This window comes from Crocuta crocuta, unplaced genomic scaffold (genome assembly GCF_008692635.1).
Source record: "Crocuta crocuta isolate KB4526 unplaced genomic scaffold, BGI_CrCroc_1.0 scaffold258, whole genome shotgun sequence".
NCBI classification, from domain to species: domain Eukaryota; kingdom Metazoa; phylum Chordata; class Mammalia; order Carnivora; family Hyaenidae; genus Crocuta; species Crocuta crocuta.
In genome coordinates this window covers 4,566,728-4,581,903 of record NW_027532842.1, presented here as the reverse complement: position 1 = coordinate 4,581,903, position 15,176 = coordinate 4,566,728, and the positions used below count along the sequence as shown (strand labels likewise).

Below are 15,176 nucleotides of genomic sequence, written 5' to 3'. Positions count from 1 at the left end.
CCTGTTGTGTTCCTGACCTTGGGGGGAAAGCTCTCAGTTTTTCCCCAGTGAGAATATTACCTGTGGGTCTTTCATATATGGCCATTATGATATTGAGGAATGTTCCTTTTATCCCTCCTTTCTTGAGGGTTTTTATCAAGAAAGAACGCTGTATTTTGCCAAATGCTTATTCTGCATCTATTGACAGGATCGTATGGTTCTTACCCTTTCTTTTATTAATGTGATGTATCACATTGATTGATTTGCAGATATTGAACTAGCCCTGCAGCCCAGGAATAAATCCCACTTCTTCATGGTGAATACTGCTTTTATTGTACTGTTGAGTTAGATTTGCTAGTATCTTGTTGAGAATTTTTGCATCCAGGTTCATCAGGGATATTCGCCCGTAATTCTCCTTTTTAGCGGGAATCTTTAGTTTTGGAATCAAGGTGGTGCTGGCTTCATAGAATGAGTTTGGAAGCTTTTCTTACGTTTCTATTTTTTGAAACACTTTGAGGAGAATAGGTATTAACTCTTCTCTCAATGTCTGGTAATATTCCCCAGGGAAGCCAGCTGGCCCAGGACTCTTGTTTGTTGGGAGTGTTTTGATAACTGATTCCTTTTCTTTGCTGGTTAGAGGCCTGTTCCAGTTTCCTATTTCTTCCTATTTCAGTTTTGGCAGTGTGTGAGTTTCTAGAATTTGTCCATTTCTTCCAGATTCCAATTTGTTGGCATATAATTTTTCATAGTATTATCTTATAATTGTATTTCTTGGTGTTGGTTGTGATCTCTCCTCTTTCATTTGTGATTTTATCTATTTGGATTTGGGTCCTCTTTCCTTTTTTGATAAGTTTGGCCAGGGATTTATCAATTTTGTTTATTCTTTCAAAAAAACCAGCTTTTAGTTTCATTGATCTGTTCTACTGGTTGGTTTTTGTTTGTTTCTGTATCATTTATTTATGCCCTAAGCTTTATTATTTCTCTTCTTCTGCTATTTTTTAGGCTTTATTTGCTGCTCCTTTTCTACCTCCTTTAGATGGAAGGTTAGATCGGAACCTTTGCTGCTTCTTGAGATGGGCCTGACCTGCAGGAAAGTCCCTGTACTTTCCTCTTGGGACTGCCTTTGCTGAGCCCCAAAGGGTTTGGACTGTTGTGTTTTCATTTTTATTTGCTTCCGTGTATTTTTAAATTTCTTCCATAATGACCTGTTTAACCCACTCATTCTTCAGTAGGTTGTTCTTTAACCTCCATGTATTTGAGGACTTTCCACATTTTTTCTTGTGGTTGATTTCAAGTTTCATAGCGCTTTGATCTGAAATTATGCATGGTATGATCTTGATCTTTTTGTACCTTTTGAGACTGATTTGTGACCCAGTAGGTGATCTATTCTGGAGAATGTTCCATGTGCACTCAAGAAGAAGGTGTATTCTGCTGCTTTAAGATGAAATGTTCTGAGTATATCTGGAAAGTCCATCTAGCCCAATGTGTCATTCAGAGCCATTGTTTACTTGTTAATTTTGTACTTAGGTGATCTGTCCAATGCTGTCAGTGAGGTACTAAAGACTCCCTACTATTATGGTATTATTATCAGTGAGTTTCTTTATATTTGTTATTAATTGATTTCTATATTTGGGTACTTTCAAGTTGAGTGCATAAATATTAACAATTATTAGGTCTTCATGAATAGATTCCTTAATTATGATACAATGCCACTCTTCATCTCTTGTTACAATATTTGCTTTAAAATCTAGTTTTTCTGATATAAGTATGACTACTCTGGCTTTCTTTTGACATCCACTAGCATGGTAGATGGTCCTTTATCCCCTCACTTTCAATCTGCACGTGTCTTTGGGTCTAAAATGAGTCTCTTGTAGGCAGCATATAGATGGATCTTGTTTTTATCCATTCTGATACTCTATGTCTTTTGATTGGAGCATTTAGTCCATTTACATTCAGAGTCATTATTAAAAGATATGAATTTAATGCCATGTGTTACCTGTAGAGTTGGTGTTTCTGGTGATATTCTCTGGTCCTTTGTAGTCTTGGCTGCCTTGGTCTTATTTTCTCCACTCAAAGAGTCCCCCCTTAAAATTTCTTGCAGGACTGATTTAGTGGTCATGAACTCCTTTAGTTTTTGTTTCTCTGGGAAACTCTTTATCTCTACTTCTATTCTGAATGATAGCCTTGCTGGATAAAGAATTCTTGGCTGCATATTTTTCCCTTTCAGCACATTGAAAATTTCCTTCGACTCCCTTTGGGCCTGCCAAGTTTCAGTGGACAGGTCTCCTGCTAACCTTCTGTGTCTACCCTTATAGGTTAAGGACCTTTTGTCTCTAGCTGCCTTCAGAATTCTCTCTTTATCTTTGTATTTGCAAGTTTTACTACATGTCATGGTGTTGACCTGTTTTTGTTGATTTTGAGGGGAGGTTTCTGTGCTTCTTGGGTTTGAATGCCTGTTTCCTTCCTTGGGTTAGGGGGGGTTCTTAGCTATAATTTGTTCAAATAAACCTTCTCCTTTTTCTCACTCTGCTTCTTCTGGGACTCCTATGATGCAGATACTGTTTCGTTTTATTTTTAATTTTTTAAAACTTACTCATTTTTGAGAGATAGAGACAGAGTGTGAGCAGGGGAGGGACAGAGAGAGGGAGACACAGAATCAGAAGCAGGCTCCAGGCTCTGAGCTGTCAGCACAGAGCCCGCTGTGGAGCTCAAACCCACGTACCGCGAGATGGTGACGTGAGCTGAAGTCGGATACTTAATTGACTGAGCCCCCCACACGCCCTGATATTGTTTTGTTTTATGGAATTACTAGGTTCTCTAAGTTTCCCCTCATGAGCTAATAGTTTCTTTTCAGCTGCATTATTTTCCATAGTTTTCTCTTCTGTATCACCTGTTCTGTCCTCTGCTTCTTCAATCTTCACTGTGACTGTATCCACTCAGTTTTGCATCTCAGTTATAGCATTTTGTACTTCAGCCTGACTATTTGTTGTGTTTTGATCTCTGCAGCAAGGGTTTCTCCGCTGTCTTTTATGCTTTTTTCAAGCCCACCTAGTGGTCTTAAGACTGTTGTTCTAAATTTTTGTTCACATATTGTTTATATCTGTTTTGAGCAAGTAGAGACTGTGATTTTGTTTTGGCCTTTCTTTTGGGGAGAATTCCTCTGTCTTGTCATTTTGGCTGTTTCTGTCTTTTGCATGTTTTAAAAGCTTGTTATATGTGCTGCACCTGAGAGTCCTGCTATATTAAAAAGGGCTCATACACGGTCCAGGACCTGGTACTTCAGGAAGTGTTTCTGGTGTATGCTGTGTGCTCTCTGCTATTGCATTTTTGTTTTGTTTTGTTTTTTAATGTTTTATTTATTTCTAGGAGAGAGAGAGAGAGAGAGAGACAGCGTGAGCAGGGGAGGGTCAGAGAGAGAGGGAGATACAGAATCTGAAACAGGCTCCAGGCCCTAAGCTGGCAGTCAGCACAGAGCCCGACACGGGGCTCGAACCCACGAACCGCGAGATCATGACCTAAGCGAAAGTCGGACGCTTAACCGACTGAGCCACCCAGGTGCCCCTCTGCTATTGCATTTTGGTTGCTCTTTCCCACTGGTCAGTCCTCTGCAGAACTCCTCCTTGTTTGCAGTAGTGGAGTGTTGGGACCTTTAACTAGGTGTGCTTTGATTTGTTAAAATAAGATTTGCATGTGCCATGCTGTCTACCTCCAGCCGTGGTCCGTATGCCAGCCTGCAGATTGATTTCCTGGGTGTTCCTGCTGATCTGACCTCACCCCAGCTGTGTTTCTGTATTCATATTTAAAGTGCATTTCTTGCCACCTCCATATTGTTGGATTTTGCTTTTTTGTTGAGTCTGACAGTATCTGAGTTTTATTTGGAGTATTTAAACCATGTATATTTAATGTAACTATCAGTGTAGTTGGGTTTAAATCTCCCACTTTCCTATTCATTTTTTATTCCTCTTATTTTCCATCCCCCCCCACCGTCACTTTTCCTGCCTTCTTTTTGATTATTTTTGGTATTCCATTTTATCCCATAAACTGTTTTATTAGACATGCCATTTTATTTAAGCTTTTACTGGTTGTATAGTATACCTCCTTAATTTTCCACAGACTACTTTTAAATAATACTGTGTCATGTAAGATACAGTGTAAAACCTGTATAATAATATTCTTTCCTTTTCTCTCTTCCTTCCTTTGTGCTTTTGTTGGCCTATGTTTTACTTCTGCATGTTTTAAACCCTGCAATACATTGTTACTAATTGTGCATTAAATAGAAACAAATTTTAATTAGAAAATAAAATTCCTTATATTTATCCAAGAATTACCAGTTTTAGAGCTTTTTCTTCCTTTGTGTAGCTCAGATTTTCCACCTCTTATCATGTTCTTTCTGCCTAAACAGCTTCCTTTAAACATCTTCTTTTAGTTCAAGATTTTTAGAGGTAAACTGTCTCAATTTTTGTCTGAAAATGCCTTACCTTCCCCTTTCATCTTGGAGGATATTTTCATTAGCTATAGAATTCAGGTTGACAATGTTTTTTCTTTTTTCAGCAAATTTTCTTTTGGCTTCTCTGAGAAGTCAGTGGTCATTTCTATTTGTTCTTTCTTAACTTTGTAATGTGTTTTTTTAAGCTTGTGGCTAATATTAAGACTTTTCTCCTTATCCTTGATTTTCAGCAAATTGATTATGCTGTGTGTGTGTGTGTGTGTGTGTGTGTGTGTGGGTGGGTGGGTGTGGGTGTGTGTGGGTGTGTTTATCCTGCCATGGGTTGGCTGTGCTTCTCAGATCATGCTTGGAAAATTTTCTGCCTTTATTTCTTCAATGATTTTTTTTCCTGTTCCTTTCTCTATCTGCAACTCTAAAAAATGCACATAAAACTGCTTGATGTTGTCTCACAGGTAATTGATGCTCTTTTTCAGTTTTTGTTCAGCTTTTTTCTTTGTGCTTCAGTTAGGATAGTTTCCACTGTGTTCAAGTTTTTATATATGTATTTTTATTCTTCAGTGTCTGATCTACTAAACATATTCAATAAAATTCTCAGTTTTCATATTATCTTTTTCAGCTCTAGAAATTTCATTTATTTCTTCATTTATGGCTTTCATTTCTTTCCTCGTTGTGTTCATGTTGTCTTTAAGTCCTTAAACATATTTGTAAGAGCTGTTTTAAAGTTTTTGTCTCTCAATCCCATCATCTATGTCAGTTCTGGGACTGGTTCCATTGACTTTTATTTTGGTTACAGATTAGGTTTCCCTCCTTTGAACATCTATTTGATTATTGTTGACTAGATGTCGGAAATTGTTACTATTACACTGAAGGGCATCTGTTTTCTGCTGTTAGAGGGTTTGTTTATCCTTCAGGTAGCTAAATTAACTCTGGACCCCCTTAATGATTTGGATGCTTATTTTTAGTGTTTCCTGAGATGAGCTTTATTAAATAAGATTATGGGTCTAGAGTAGTTCTTGCTCTTAGTGCTAGCTTAGCCTTACTATTAAGGTACGGCTCTGGGGTCTCTGTGGAATATCTCAAGTATTCATCAAACCCTTTCTCCCCTATTTGGTTAAATATTGAATCCTCTGGAAGTTGAGGAATTGTTCAGCTTAAACGTCTCTGGTAGTTGTCTTTGCCCTACTTCATTGAGTTTCACTTTGCATATACGTAGGTGAGCATCTAGTTATTCACTCTATGACCTCCCTAAAGCAATGTCTAGAGCTCTTTCTGTGTACATCTCCTTTCTCAATGATATCATAACTAGAAAATATCAGCTGCCTCACCTGCCCAAACTTTTAGCTTAGGCTCCCCAATTCACTGAGATACTGTGCTTTGCTTGGGTACTGCTTTCCTGTACCATGGTCTGGAAAATGCCTCTAGAAAGAAAGCCTGGGAAATTGTATGGCCTTTAATTCCTTTCTCTTAGGGATTATATTCCTATACTGCCCTTCGTCCAATGTCTGAAGATATCTTTTTCATATATTTTTCCAGTTTTCTAATAGTTTTCAGCAGGAAGGCATGTCTAGTACATTATGATTGGATGAAGAATTTCCCTGCATAATTTTTTAAAACAACTTTATTGAGATTTAAAGCACCAATTCATCCATATGATTCAATGGTTTTTTTAATATAGTCACAAGTATGTGCAACTGTTACTGCAGTCAATATTAGAACATGTTTATCACCTCAAAAAGAAATCCTGTACCCTTTTGATATTCGCCTTTTCCCCTTCATCTTCCCACCAGCCCTAAGCAACTACTAATCTCCTTTATATATCTATAGTTTTGCTGATGAACTTCCCAATGGAATATTATATGTGACCTTTTATGACTGGCTTTTTTTTTTTTTTTTTACTTAGCATAATGTTTTTAAGGTTCATCCATGTTGTGCATATATTAGTATTTCATTACTTGTTATGGTCAGATAATATTCCATTGTATGGAAGTGCCACATTTTGTTTATCCATTCATGGAGAACTTTTTAAGGTATTAATTAGATATTTCTCCTCATGTTTTTCTTGTTGTCTCCATTCAAACAGTTATTAGGCTTTTTGGATTATTTCCGCAGAGGAATCATTTGGTAGGACAGAAAATACAGGTTCTACTTTTTAGAATTCTGGTTTTTGCTTTTAAAACCTCACTAAATAGAAGGGGTGTGAGAAAGGGTGACTTTAGACTACAGGAGGAATGTGAAAGCCTCTCCTCATTCCCTCAATGCGCCCTGGAATGATACTGTGTTTCAGGAGAGGAATGTCTTTGCTGGTGATGTTAGACCACATGTGCGATACTGTGATTTATAAGAAATATATATTTGGTCAAGATGGTCATCTGAATGCCCAACATATATTTCTCATATATATTTATTTGGTCTTTGTCTGTGGTTCCTGGCCCACCGCAACCAAAATGCTTGGGATTCCCTGAGTGATAAGAGCAAAATGCTTCAGACCCTTACAGGTGAAATGCTGTCTTTTTATTCCTAATAAATCCCTTTCCATCACAACTGGGTTTATGTTAATGAGGTTACTTTCAGAAAGCACCTAAGGATGGGGCCTGGTTGCCAGGGTAACCAACAATAAAGAGAGAGCTGGAACTTTTGAGTCTCACCCACCCCTTCCTGGGGAGGGGGAAGGAGTGGAGTTGAATCAATTACCAATGGCCAGTAATTTAATCAGTCATGCCCATGTAATGAAGCCTCCATAGAAACCCAAATGAAAGGTTTTGGAGAGCTGCTGGGTTGGTGAGCCGGGAAGTTTCCAGGTGTTAACACGCTGGGCCGCAACTCCACTTGGACCTTGCCCTGGGTATTTCTTCATCTGGCTGTTGAATCATATTCTTTCATATTGTTTACTATCCTTTGGAATAAACTGGTAATCTAATGAGTAAATGGGTTTTCTGAATTCTGTGAGCTGCTCTAGCTAGTTAATTGAACCCAAGAAGGGTGTCATGGGAACCTTTGATTTGTAAGCAGTTGGTTAGAAGCACAGGGGATACTCTGGACTTGGGATTGGCATCTGAAGTGGGGGGGGGCGGGGGGCAGTCTTGTGGGATGGACTCCTCAACTTGAGGGATCTGAGTCTCCAGGTAGATAGTGTCAGAACTGAGTTGAGTTATAGGACACCTGGCTGCTGTCTGAGAATTCTTTGGATGATTGGCGGGAAAAACTCTCCCACATCTCAGAATTAGTGACCAGAATCATTAACAGGTATGAGATTTTCAGCCCCGTCAAAGATTCCAGTTTCCCATACCGGGCCCAAAAGCCTCATAAAGTGACCGAAATAAACTATTTGCTTTAGCGGGGCCTGTGCGGAGGAGGACAGAAGAACAGAGGGGTGTCCCAACGCTGTGCACTGTGTGAAGCCCTGGAAAGTTAGCAGAAGCCTCAGGCACAGCCCCAAGAATGATTGCAGCTGAATTTCCTACCAAGTCCTAATGCCCGGGGGAGTGGACATTAAGTTGAGTGTACAGAAAATGAGATTTGTTGAATCTTGCACACCGATTTTAAACCCGAGATTAGGGTATATTCCACCTATTTGAATTCATTGACGTAAAAAATACTGTGCAAATGCTGTACAAATAAAATATGATTCAAAGTGTCAGGACAGCCTACTTAGAAAAACATTTTATACTCTGCCTTTATATGCCCCTCCTTAGTCTGTGAGCTTTCCAAAGTACAAAGTTTCTGTGTGACTCCTTTGCAGTTAAGTAAGTAGGCTTATTATGCATCCTGACATTCTTTACCTTTTCTCCCAAAACAACTTAGACCAGAGCTTAAAGTTTGGTGAAACAAAATGCTTTTAATTTTATAATTTTATACTTGAGGCTGAACTGATTATCTCACAACCACAAAAAAAAGTCAACAAGTTAGGTAAAACATTGAAGGCAAATTAAAAAAAAAAAAGCAAACAGGCTTCCCCCGTTATTTATACCCGAGGATTGTGGCTCTGTCGATGACATAAGCAGCAAACTGGCCAGAGTCGCAAAAGATGAGCATGTGGGGGTGCTGGCGCGCTCCGCGGTCTCCGCACGTGGGGTCCAGAGCTCACCCAGCGCTGGACTCGAAGCGATCGCACTGAAGCGCTTAGCTGGTTTCGACTGCGGTCGCGTCGGAAGAACGGCCGGGTCCTTCCTGACTGCTCCCCCGGTGCTCTAGCTGGGAAAACGCGTACCCGTCTGCGGGGGAAGCACAGGGGATCCGTCGGGANCAGTTCAACCGCGGCGCCCAGCCCCCGGGGCTTTCCTTCCTCCCCTTCCCTTACCACTCACAGACTCCGTCACCACCCAAGGTGGAAGTTTGACCTTAGTTTAGAACTACCCGAGTGGGGGCGCCTGGGGCGGCTCAGTCAGTNGTTACCCGAGTGTTTCCCGTGTGGACCCATGGGTGCTCCGAGTGACTCTGGGGACAGGGTGTGTGGGGCGGGGGGGGACCTGCGGGTGTGGCAGGAAAACCCACAGGAAGGATTTCGGGGCCTTCAGAGGCCGCCCCTTCGGAGTCCGGGCGCTTCGTGCCAGCCACGCAAACAGCCAAAGATGGAAAAGCTGCTCTCCCTTCGCTTCTATGTTAACCGTTCTAACCCCGCAGACCAGGAGGGGTGCAGCCCTGAGCAGCTACCCCGCAGCCGCCCTTCCTCAGCGGGAGGCCTGGAGCGTTTTCAGCTGTCTCCCCGTTCAGATGGCCGCACTGAACCTGTTTTCTTCTTGGTTTTAATTCTTTTTTTTAATAATTTTTTTTTACATTTATTTTTGAGAGACAGAGAGAGAGCATGAATGAGGAAGAAGCGGAGAGAGAGGGAGACACAGAATCCGAAACAGGTTCGAGGCTCTGAGCTGTCAGCACAGAGCCCCACGCGGGGCTCGAACTCACGAACAGTGAGATCACGACCTGAGCCGAAGTGACTCCTGCATTAAGCACTTCATCCCTCAGTTTGACAGACAGACAGACAGACAGACAGATCCGTTAACACTCCGTCCTGCCTGTAATGACCCCGATAGCACGCAGTGCCGAAAAGGTAGAGACAGTGCAGCTCAGAGACGGTCACCAACCGGCTGGAGCTCCAGGCAGAGCTGGGACGCGGCCGCCCGTCTACCTGACTTCCCCATCTCTGCTCTGGAGCCGAACAGTGTGGCACTTTGGAACGGGACAGCCCGAGGCTCCGATCTGACTCCCACCCACTGCTAGTGCTATAATCTAAGGCAAGGGATAAATCTGCTGACACACCATTTCCTCCTCTGCAAAATGAGGATTCATTCAGTTAACCTGCCACTCAACAAGTGTTTAATAACCGTCTCCACGTGGTGGCTCCAAATGTTCAGTGCGGTGAAGGCCAAGTAGTTAACAGTGGCCAGAATCGCAGTTTTATGTGCTCCGTAAATGTTGGTCCCATTTTGTCCGTACTTACAGTTACTGTGGGACAGATGGAAGAAGGAGTGGCTCTTTCTGGTATGTATCGTTCTGCTTGGACTCATTAGTCACTTAGCTCATTCAGTAAGGTCTGTATTTTGTCTACTATGTACAAGCATTCTTAGAATAAATTAGTAAAGCAAAAATCCTTCCTGTTACGGAGTTACATTCTAGCAATAGTGACACATAAATAAGCATGATAATAAGCACATAACACGAAGTTAATCGTGTGGTATCCAAGAGCGTACTAAAGAGCTATGAAGAAAAAAAAAAAGTAAACTGAATTCAGGGGTGGGGTTGCGAAGCAAGAAAGCGCTGAAGGTAGGCTCCATTAAGAAGGTGATATTTGGACAAAGACTTGAAGGAAGTGAGAGAAGTGACACGGATATATTTGCTTTCTGGCTATAAGTGCTGGCCAGTGCAAAGGCCCTGAGGCAAGAGTGAGCATTCCTGATATATTATGAGAAGAGCACAGAGGATGGAGTGGAATGAAGGAGGAAGAAGATTGGATGACACTAGGGAAGTAACGGGGTCCAGATCAACGAAGTCCTCTGTGGCCGTTGCAAGGCTTTTACGTCGAATGGGATAGATAACCCTTGCGGGATTTCGAGCAGAAAACTGGTGTGCTTGTGCGGATGTAATTTCAAATGCATCACTTTGGCTGCTGTACGAGAGTCAACGGTAGCTGCTGCAGGACATTAGTTAAGCGGCTGTGGAAGGAGTGCAGCCAGGTGATGGTGGTCCGGACCAGGGTGTGGGTGAGGAGAGGTCTCTGAGCACAGTGTGGCGGCGGGCCATCTGCTGTGTTAGAGGGATCAAGACCGAGCCGTTGGAGGCATGCGGTTGTTTTCAGGTGAAGGCTGCAGACGGAGCAGGCTTGGTGGGAGGGAAACCGGGGAGGTTTTGGACATCGCTGCTGGCCTTGACTAGGCGAGCGTCCGTGGAGAGGAAGGACTGGACGCTTAACGGAGGGGGCTTAGGAGAGACCGGGAGAAGGGGATTTGGAGACCATGGGGACAGGCGCTTCGACCGAGACCTGTCGCTGCAAAGGAGTGCGGTGCAGTGAAGCACACTCTGCGGGGTAATGTGTGGTCCAGAGCGAGTTGTCCTTTTCCAGACAACCTTTTGTGTGCTGGTGAGAACGATCTAATACAGAGGAGAGTGGAAAGTGGGGACGTAGGAGATGAATGAAAGGGGCTCTTGGGGACACAAGAGCAAATGGAGCCAGAGGCTCGCGCCCTGGAGGGAGAGCCAGTGTGTGGATACAGGCGGGCGGGTAGCGGGAAGGTAGAGCCCGTGGGTGGGGCCAGCGGGCAGGTGAGGAGGGGGCCGGAGCCCCTGGATGCCCATTTCTGGGCTGAAGAAATCAAGGCCATCAGCTGGGACAGAGGATGGGAGAGATGTTAGCCAAATTTTTAAGACCTCTGCTGTCCTTTGTTTTCTTTTTTTTTTTTTAATGTTTTTATTTCTGAGAGAGAGAGAGAGAGAGAGAGAGAGAATCTGAAACAGGCTCCAGGCTCCGAGCCAGCACAGAGCCCAACGCAGGGCTCGAACCCACAGACCGTGAGATCATGACCTGAGCCGAAGTTGGTCGCTTAACCAACTGAGCCCCCCAGGCGCCCCTGTCCTTTGTTTTCTTGTCCTGGTTCATCTTCTCTTTCCCTTTGGTCACCTTTCAACTGCTGTTTCCTGAATATCTCCCGGGGGAGGGAAAGCACGGTGGCGGGCACAGCACGGGAAGAAGTAATGCATGTGTGTGCAAAAGAGACACAGCCATCAATCCAGAGAAACACAATCTGTGATATAAAAAGTAGACAATAAGGGGCCCCTGAGGGGCTCAGTCTGTTAAGTGAAACACTTGGTGAAACAAGTGAAACTCTTGGTTTCAGCTCAGGTCATGATCTCATGGTTCGTGGGATCGAGTCCCACATCAGGCTCTGCGCTGTTGGTGCAGAGCCTGCTTGGGGTTCTCTCTCTCCCTCTCTCTCTGTCTCTGTCTCTATGTCTCTCTCCCTCCCTCTTTCTCAAATAAACTTAAAAAAATAGACAATAGAATTTTAAAATCCTACAACTTTCCACAAACACCTTGGCCGGAAAGGAGGGCCAGTTAGTCCCCACAAATACCACGAATGCCGCATGTTTGTATTACCTTTGTGTTTGACTTGTTCTCTGGATAGTTGGCAGAGAACTATCTGTCTCACATTACCCAGACATGGGTCACTTGTACCTAAGCATTGCATCTAGGGACCTCTTGGATGCATTTCTTTTTGAAGGAAGGGAAAATGAAATAACTTTTAACGGTTTTCGTGCCCACTGTGGGCCAAGTTAACATCACACCCCCAATAAGGGCGTGTAAGTTTTCTAAAAGTATACATTATTTGGAGTCAAAGACCACTTGTCCATTTTCAGTGGCGTGCTGGGTATCTGTCAGAAGATCTTGAAAACGTGAGGATGTTAGATTGAAGGACGCTCTCCTTGAGGGATGGGAGACCAGGAATTGCTTCAGACCACACTTGCTCTAGGCCAAGAACATTAGTTTCATGAACCCAGTTGAGCCCTCCTGCTGTATGAGAACTACCTTACCTTTTTTAAAAAAAATACATAATACTACAGGTAGTTTAAAAAAAAAAAACTATGGTAAAATACAGGTAACATAAAATCTACCATCCAGTGATGTTTCCGTGTACAGTCCAGCGGCACCGAGTGCCTTCACCGGGCTGCGGGGCCATCACCAGGCTCCAGATGCAGACCTCGCTCCATCTTCCCAGGCTGAAACTCCATACCCATTAAACACGGAGTCCGCATTCTCCCACCCCGGGCCCCTGCTAACCCCCACTCTGCCTTCTCTCTCTCTGGACTTGAGTACTGTAAGTACCTCATACCAGTGGAATCATACAGTACTTGTCTTTTTGTGTCTGGCTCCTTTGGCTCGGCTCAACAAGCACCTAACATTTAATTACTCGTCCTTGTCCGTAGGAGGAGACTCGGCGCAGCGGCCTGCTTTACCGCACCCCTACTTACGTGGGGCACTGCGATCAACGGATTCGTCCTGGAAGACAACCTGGTGCAGCTGGCTGGGTAGAGGCAGCTGAGGGTGTTTTGTCTTCATCCTATGAGTAAACAGGTCATAACCTGGCTTTAGTTCACTGGACAAGGAAACGGAACAGAACAGACCAAGGTGCAAGGTAAAAGAAAACAAGTCTTCCTCACGTTTTAGAGCGTGTTCATGTATTTAAAATAAAGTCGAGAACTGGTATTATCCAGACGCTCAACAAGGTGCTGCTTCTACAATAGGGTTGTGCTTGTGAACATTGCTTTATAGGCAGCTCTCCTAACTGCCCTTCGCCAGGACGTGAACTGAACCCCAAGTGGCCGGGCAGCCCTCTGGCCTCCCAGAGCACCTCAGAGATGTGACGATGTGCGTTTTAAAAATCTTTGTCTCAACTTCCTGTTCTAACAGCAAAGCCTTAACCTATACTGGATCAAGATTCTGAACAATGTCTATCAGGAAGGGTCAGCTCTAGCACAAGGCTTATTGTGAGACTGGAAACCCCAAGTTCAATGCTCTCTAAATTCCAAAGAGTGGGGTCATTGTGGGTAAACACAGTAGCATAATTAGAGAAGTCTGTGGTTTCTTCTCTTTTTTTTTCTCTATAAGCTGAAAGATGGGCTAAAAAAAATACCCATGTGGCCTGACCTCATCTGTTTTCTCGCTCCTAAGATGTCGCTAGGCCAGAGGGGCCTTCTGCTGTTTGGGGATTTGCCGTGTGTGATGAACTGTAGCTGCTTTCAACAGCCACAACAGGGCTTCAGTACCATGTCCTCCTGCAGGAAGAAGGTCTTCTGAGCCAGCTGCCCTTCCACGGCTCAGAGGAAGGTTTCTAGAATTGCCTGAAGCAGCAGCTCCTGGGTGATGTGGCCCAGAGGTGATTGATTGCACAGCGGGGGTGGCCTTCGGAATAGTTGGCCACGGCTTCCCCCTCTGAATTTGCCTCTAGAAGGTTACCCACCAATAATGTCCTAAACCAGGTTTTTAAAAAAATTAAGTGTAAAAAACAAGGTGGAAATTTTCCAACGTAGCTAAGAGAGTCAGATTAGAATTTTACTTTTGCTCATGTACCTAGGAGCTGAAGAGCATTTGGCTCTGGGCTTTCTAGAATCCATTTACTCATTTGCATTCCCTTCTTCTCTTCCTCTCTCTCTCTCTCTCTCCTTCCCTCCCTTTTCCTTTCCTTCTCTGTTTGTCTCTGTTACAATTGGTACAGATAAAACATTTACATGGTTAAAACTTTAAAGAGAAAATACAAAAGGTACAGAATAAACATTCTGCTTTTCTTTCCCCATCTTCCTGGTTCCTCATTGGCCATCACTCGTAGTGCTTTCTTAGATAATTTTGCAGAGATGCTTTCTAAGAAAAAGTGCTCATATATTACTATCCTGGCCCTTTTGCACTAAAGGTTGCATAGTGTACACAGCGTCTGACATATGACTTTTTCTGTTAATTTATCCTGGATTCATTTGTATCTCAGTACCCAGGAGCTTCCTAACTCGTTTTCACAGCTCAGGAGTATTTTAGCATGAGAACATACCACAGCTATCTATGGGTGTTCCTAAGTGTTTGCTGTTCCAAATACTGTTGCAATCGCTAACATTGGTATGTATGCGAGTATTTTCAGGATGGGAAGGGGGTGGTATATTCCCAGAAGCGGAATTACCGATTCAAAGGCCATATGCAAATATATTTCTGATAGATATTGCCAAATTAACTGCCATAATTCTTTACTTCCCCATACTTTCACCAACCAAGGGTGGCCAATGAAGACAGATGAGAAATATCCTTCCTGTGTACTGCGCATTTTCATTTCTTACTATGAGTAAAGTTGAGAGTATTTCAATGCGCTTAAGAATCTTTAGTATTTCCTTTTATTTCCTTGTCTGTGAACTGTTTTGTGAACATAATTTTGTCTATTTGAGTGCTCTCTCTTTTGAGAGGCTGGGCTAGAGGTTTGTCAATTTTGTTTATTTTTTCCAAAAAACCACCTCGGTTTCATTGATCTAGTCAGCTGCTTCTTTGGTTTCTATATTGTTTATTTCTGCCCTGATTTTTATTATTTCTCTTCTCCTACTGGGTTGGGGGTGCTCTTGTTGCTCTGACTCTAGTTCCTTTAGGTGAGCTGTTAGATTTTGTACTTGTGCATTTTCTAATTTCTTCAAATAGGCCTGGAGAGCAGTGTGCTTTCCTCTTAGGACTCCCTTTGCCACATCCCGTGGAGTTTGGATTGTAGTATTTTCATTTTCATTTGTTTCCATA

General features: G+C 43.0%; 1 protein-coding gene across 1 annotated transcript in view; it reads right to left on the bottom strand.

The window, feature by feature from the left end:
* Nucleotides 1–8,251: 8,251 nt before the first annotated feature.
* The window catches only part of LOC144216133 (phospholipid-transporting ATPase IB-like), a 194,503-nt gene continuing 187,578 nt past the window's right edge, over nucleotides 8,252–15,176 (bottom strand). Inside the window, exons 37-38 of the mRNA XM_077745421.1 lie at nucleotides 12,887–12,975; nucleotides 8,252–8,637 (exon numbers count right to left, since the gene is read on the bottom strand). Of these exons, the coding sequence (XP_077601547.1) occupies nucleotides 8,546–8,637; nucleotides 12,887–12,975 (181 nt within the window). The 3' untranslated portion in view covers nucleotides 8,252–8,545. The remainder of the gene's footprint in view (nucleotides 8,638–12,886; nucleotides 12,976–15,176) is intronic.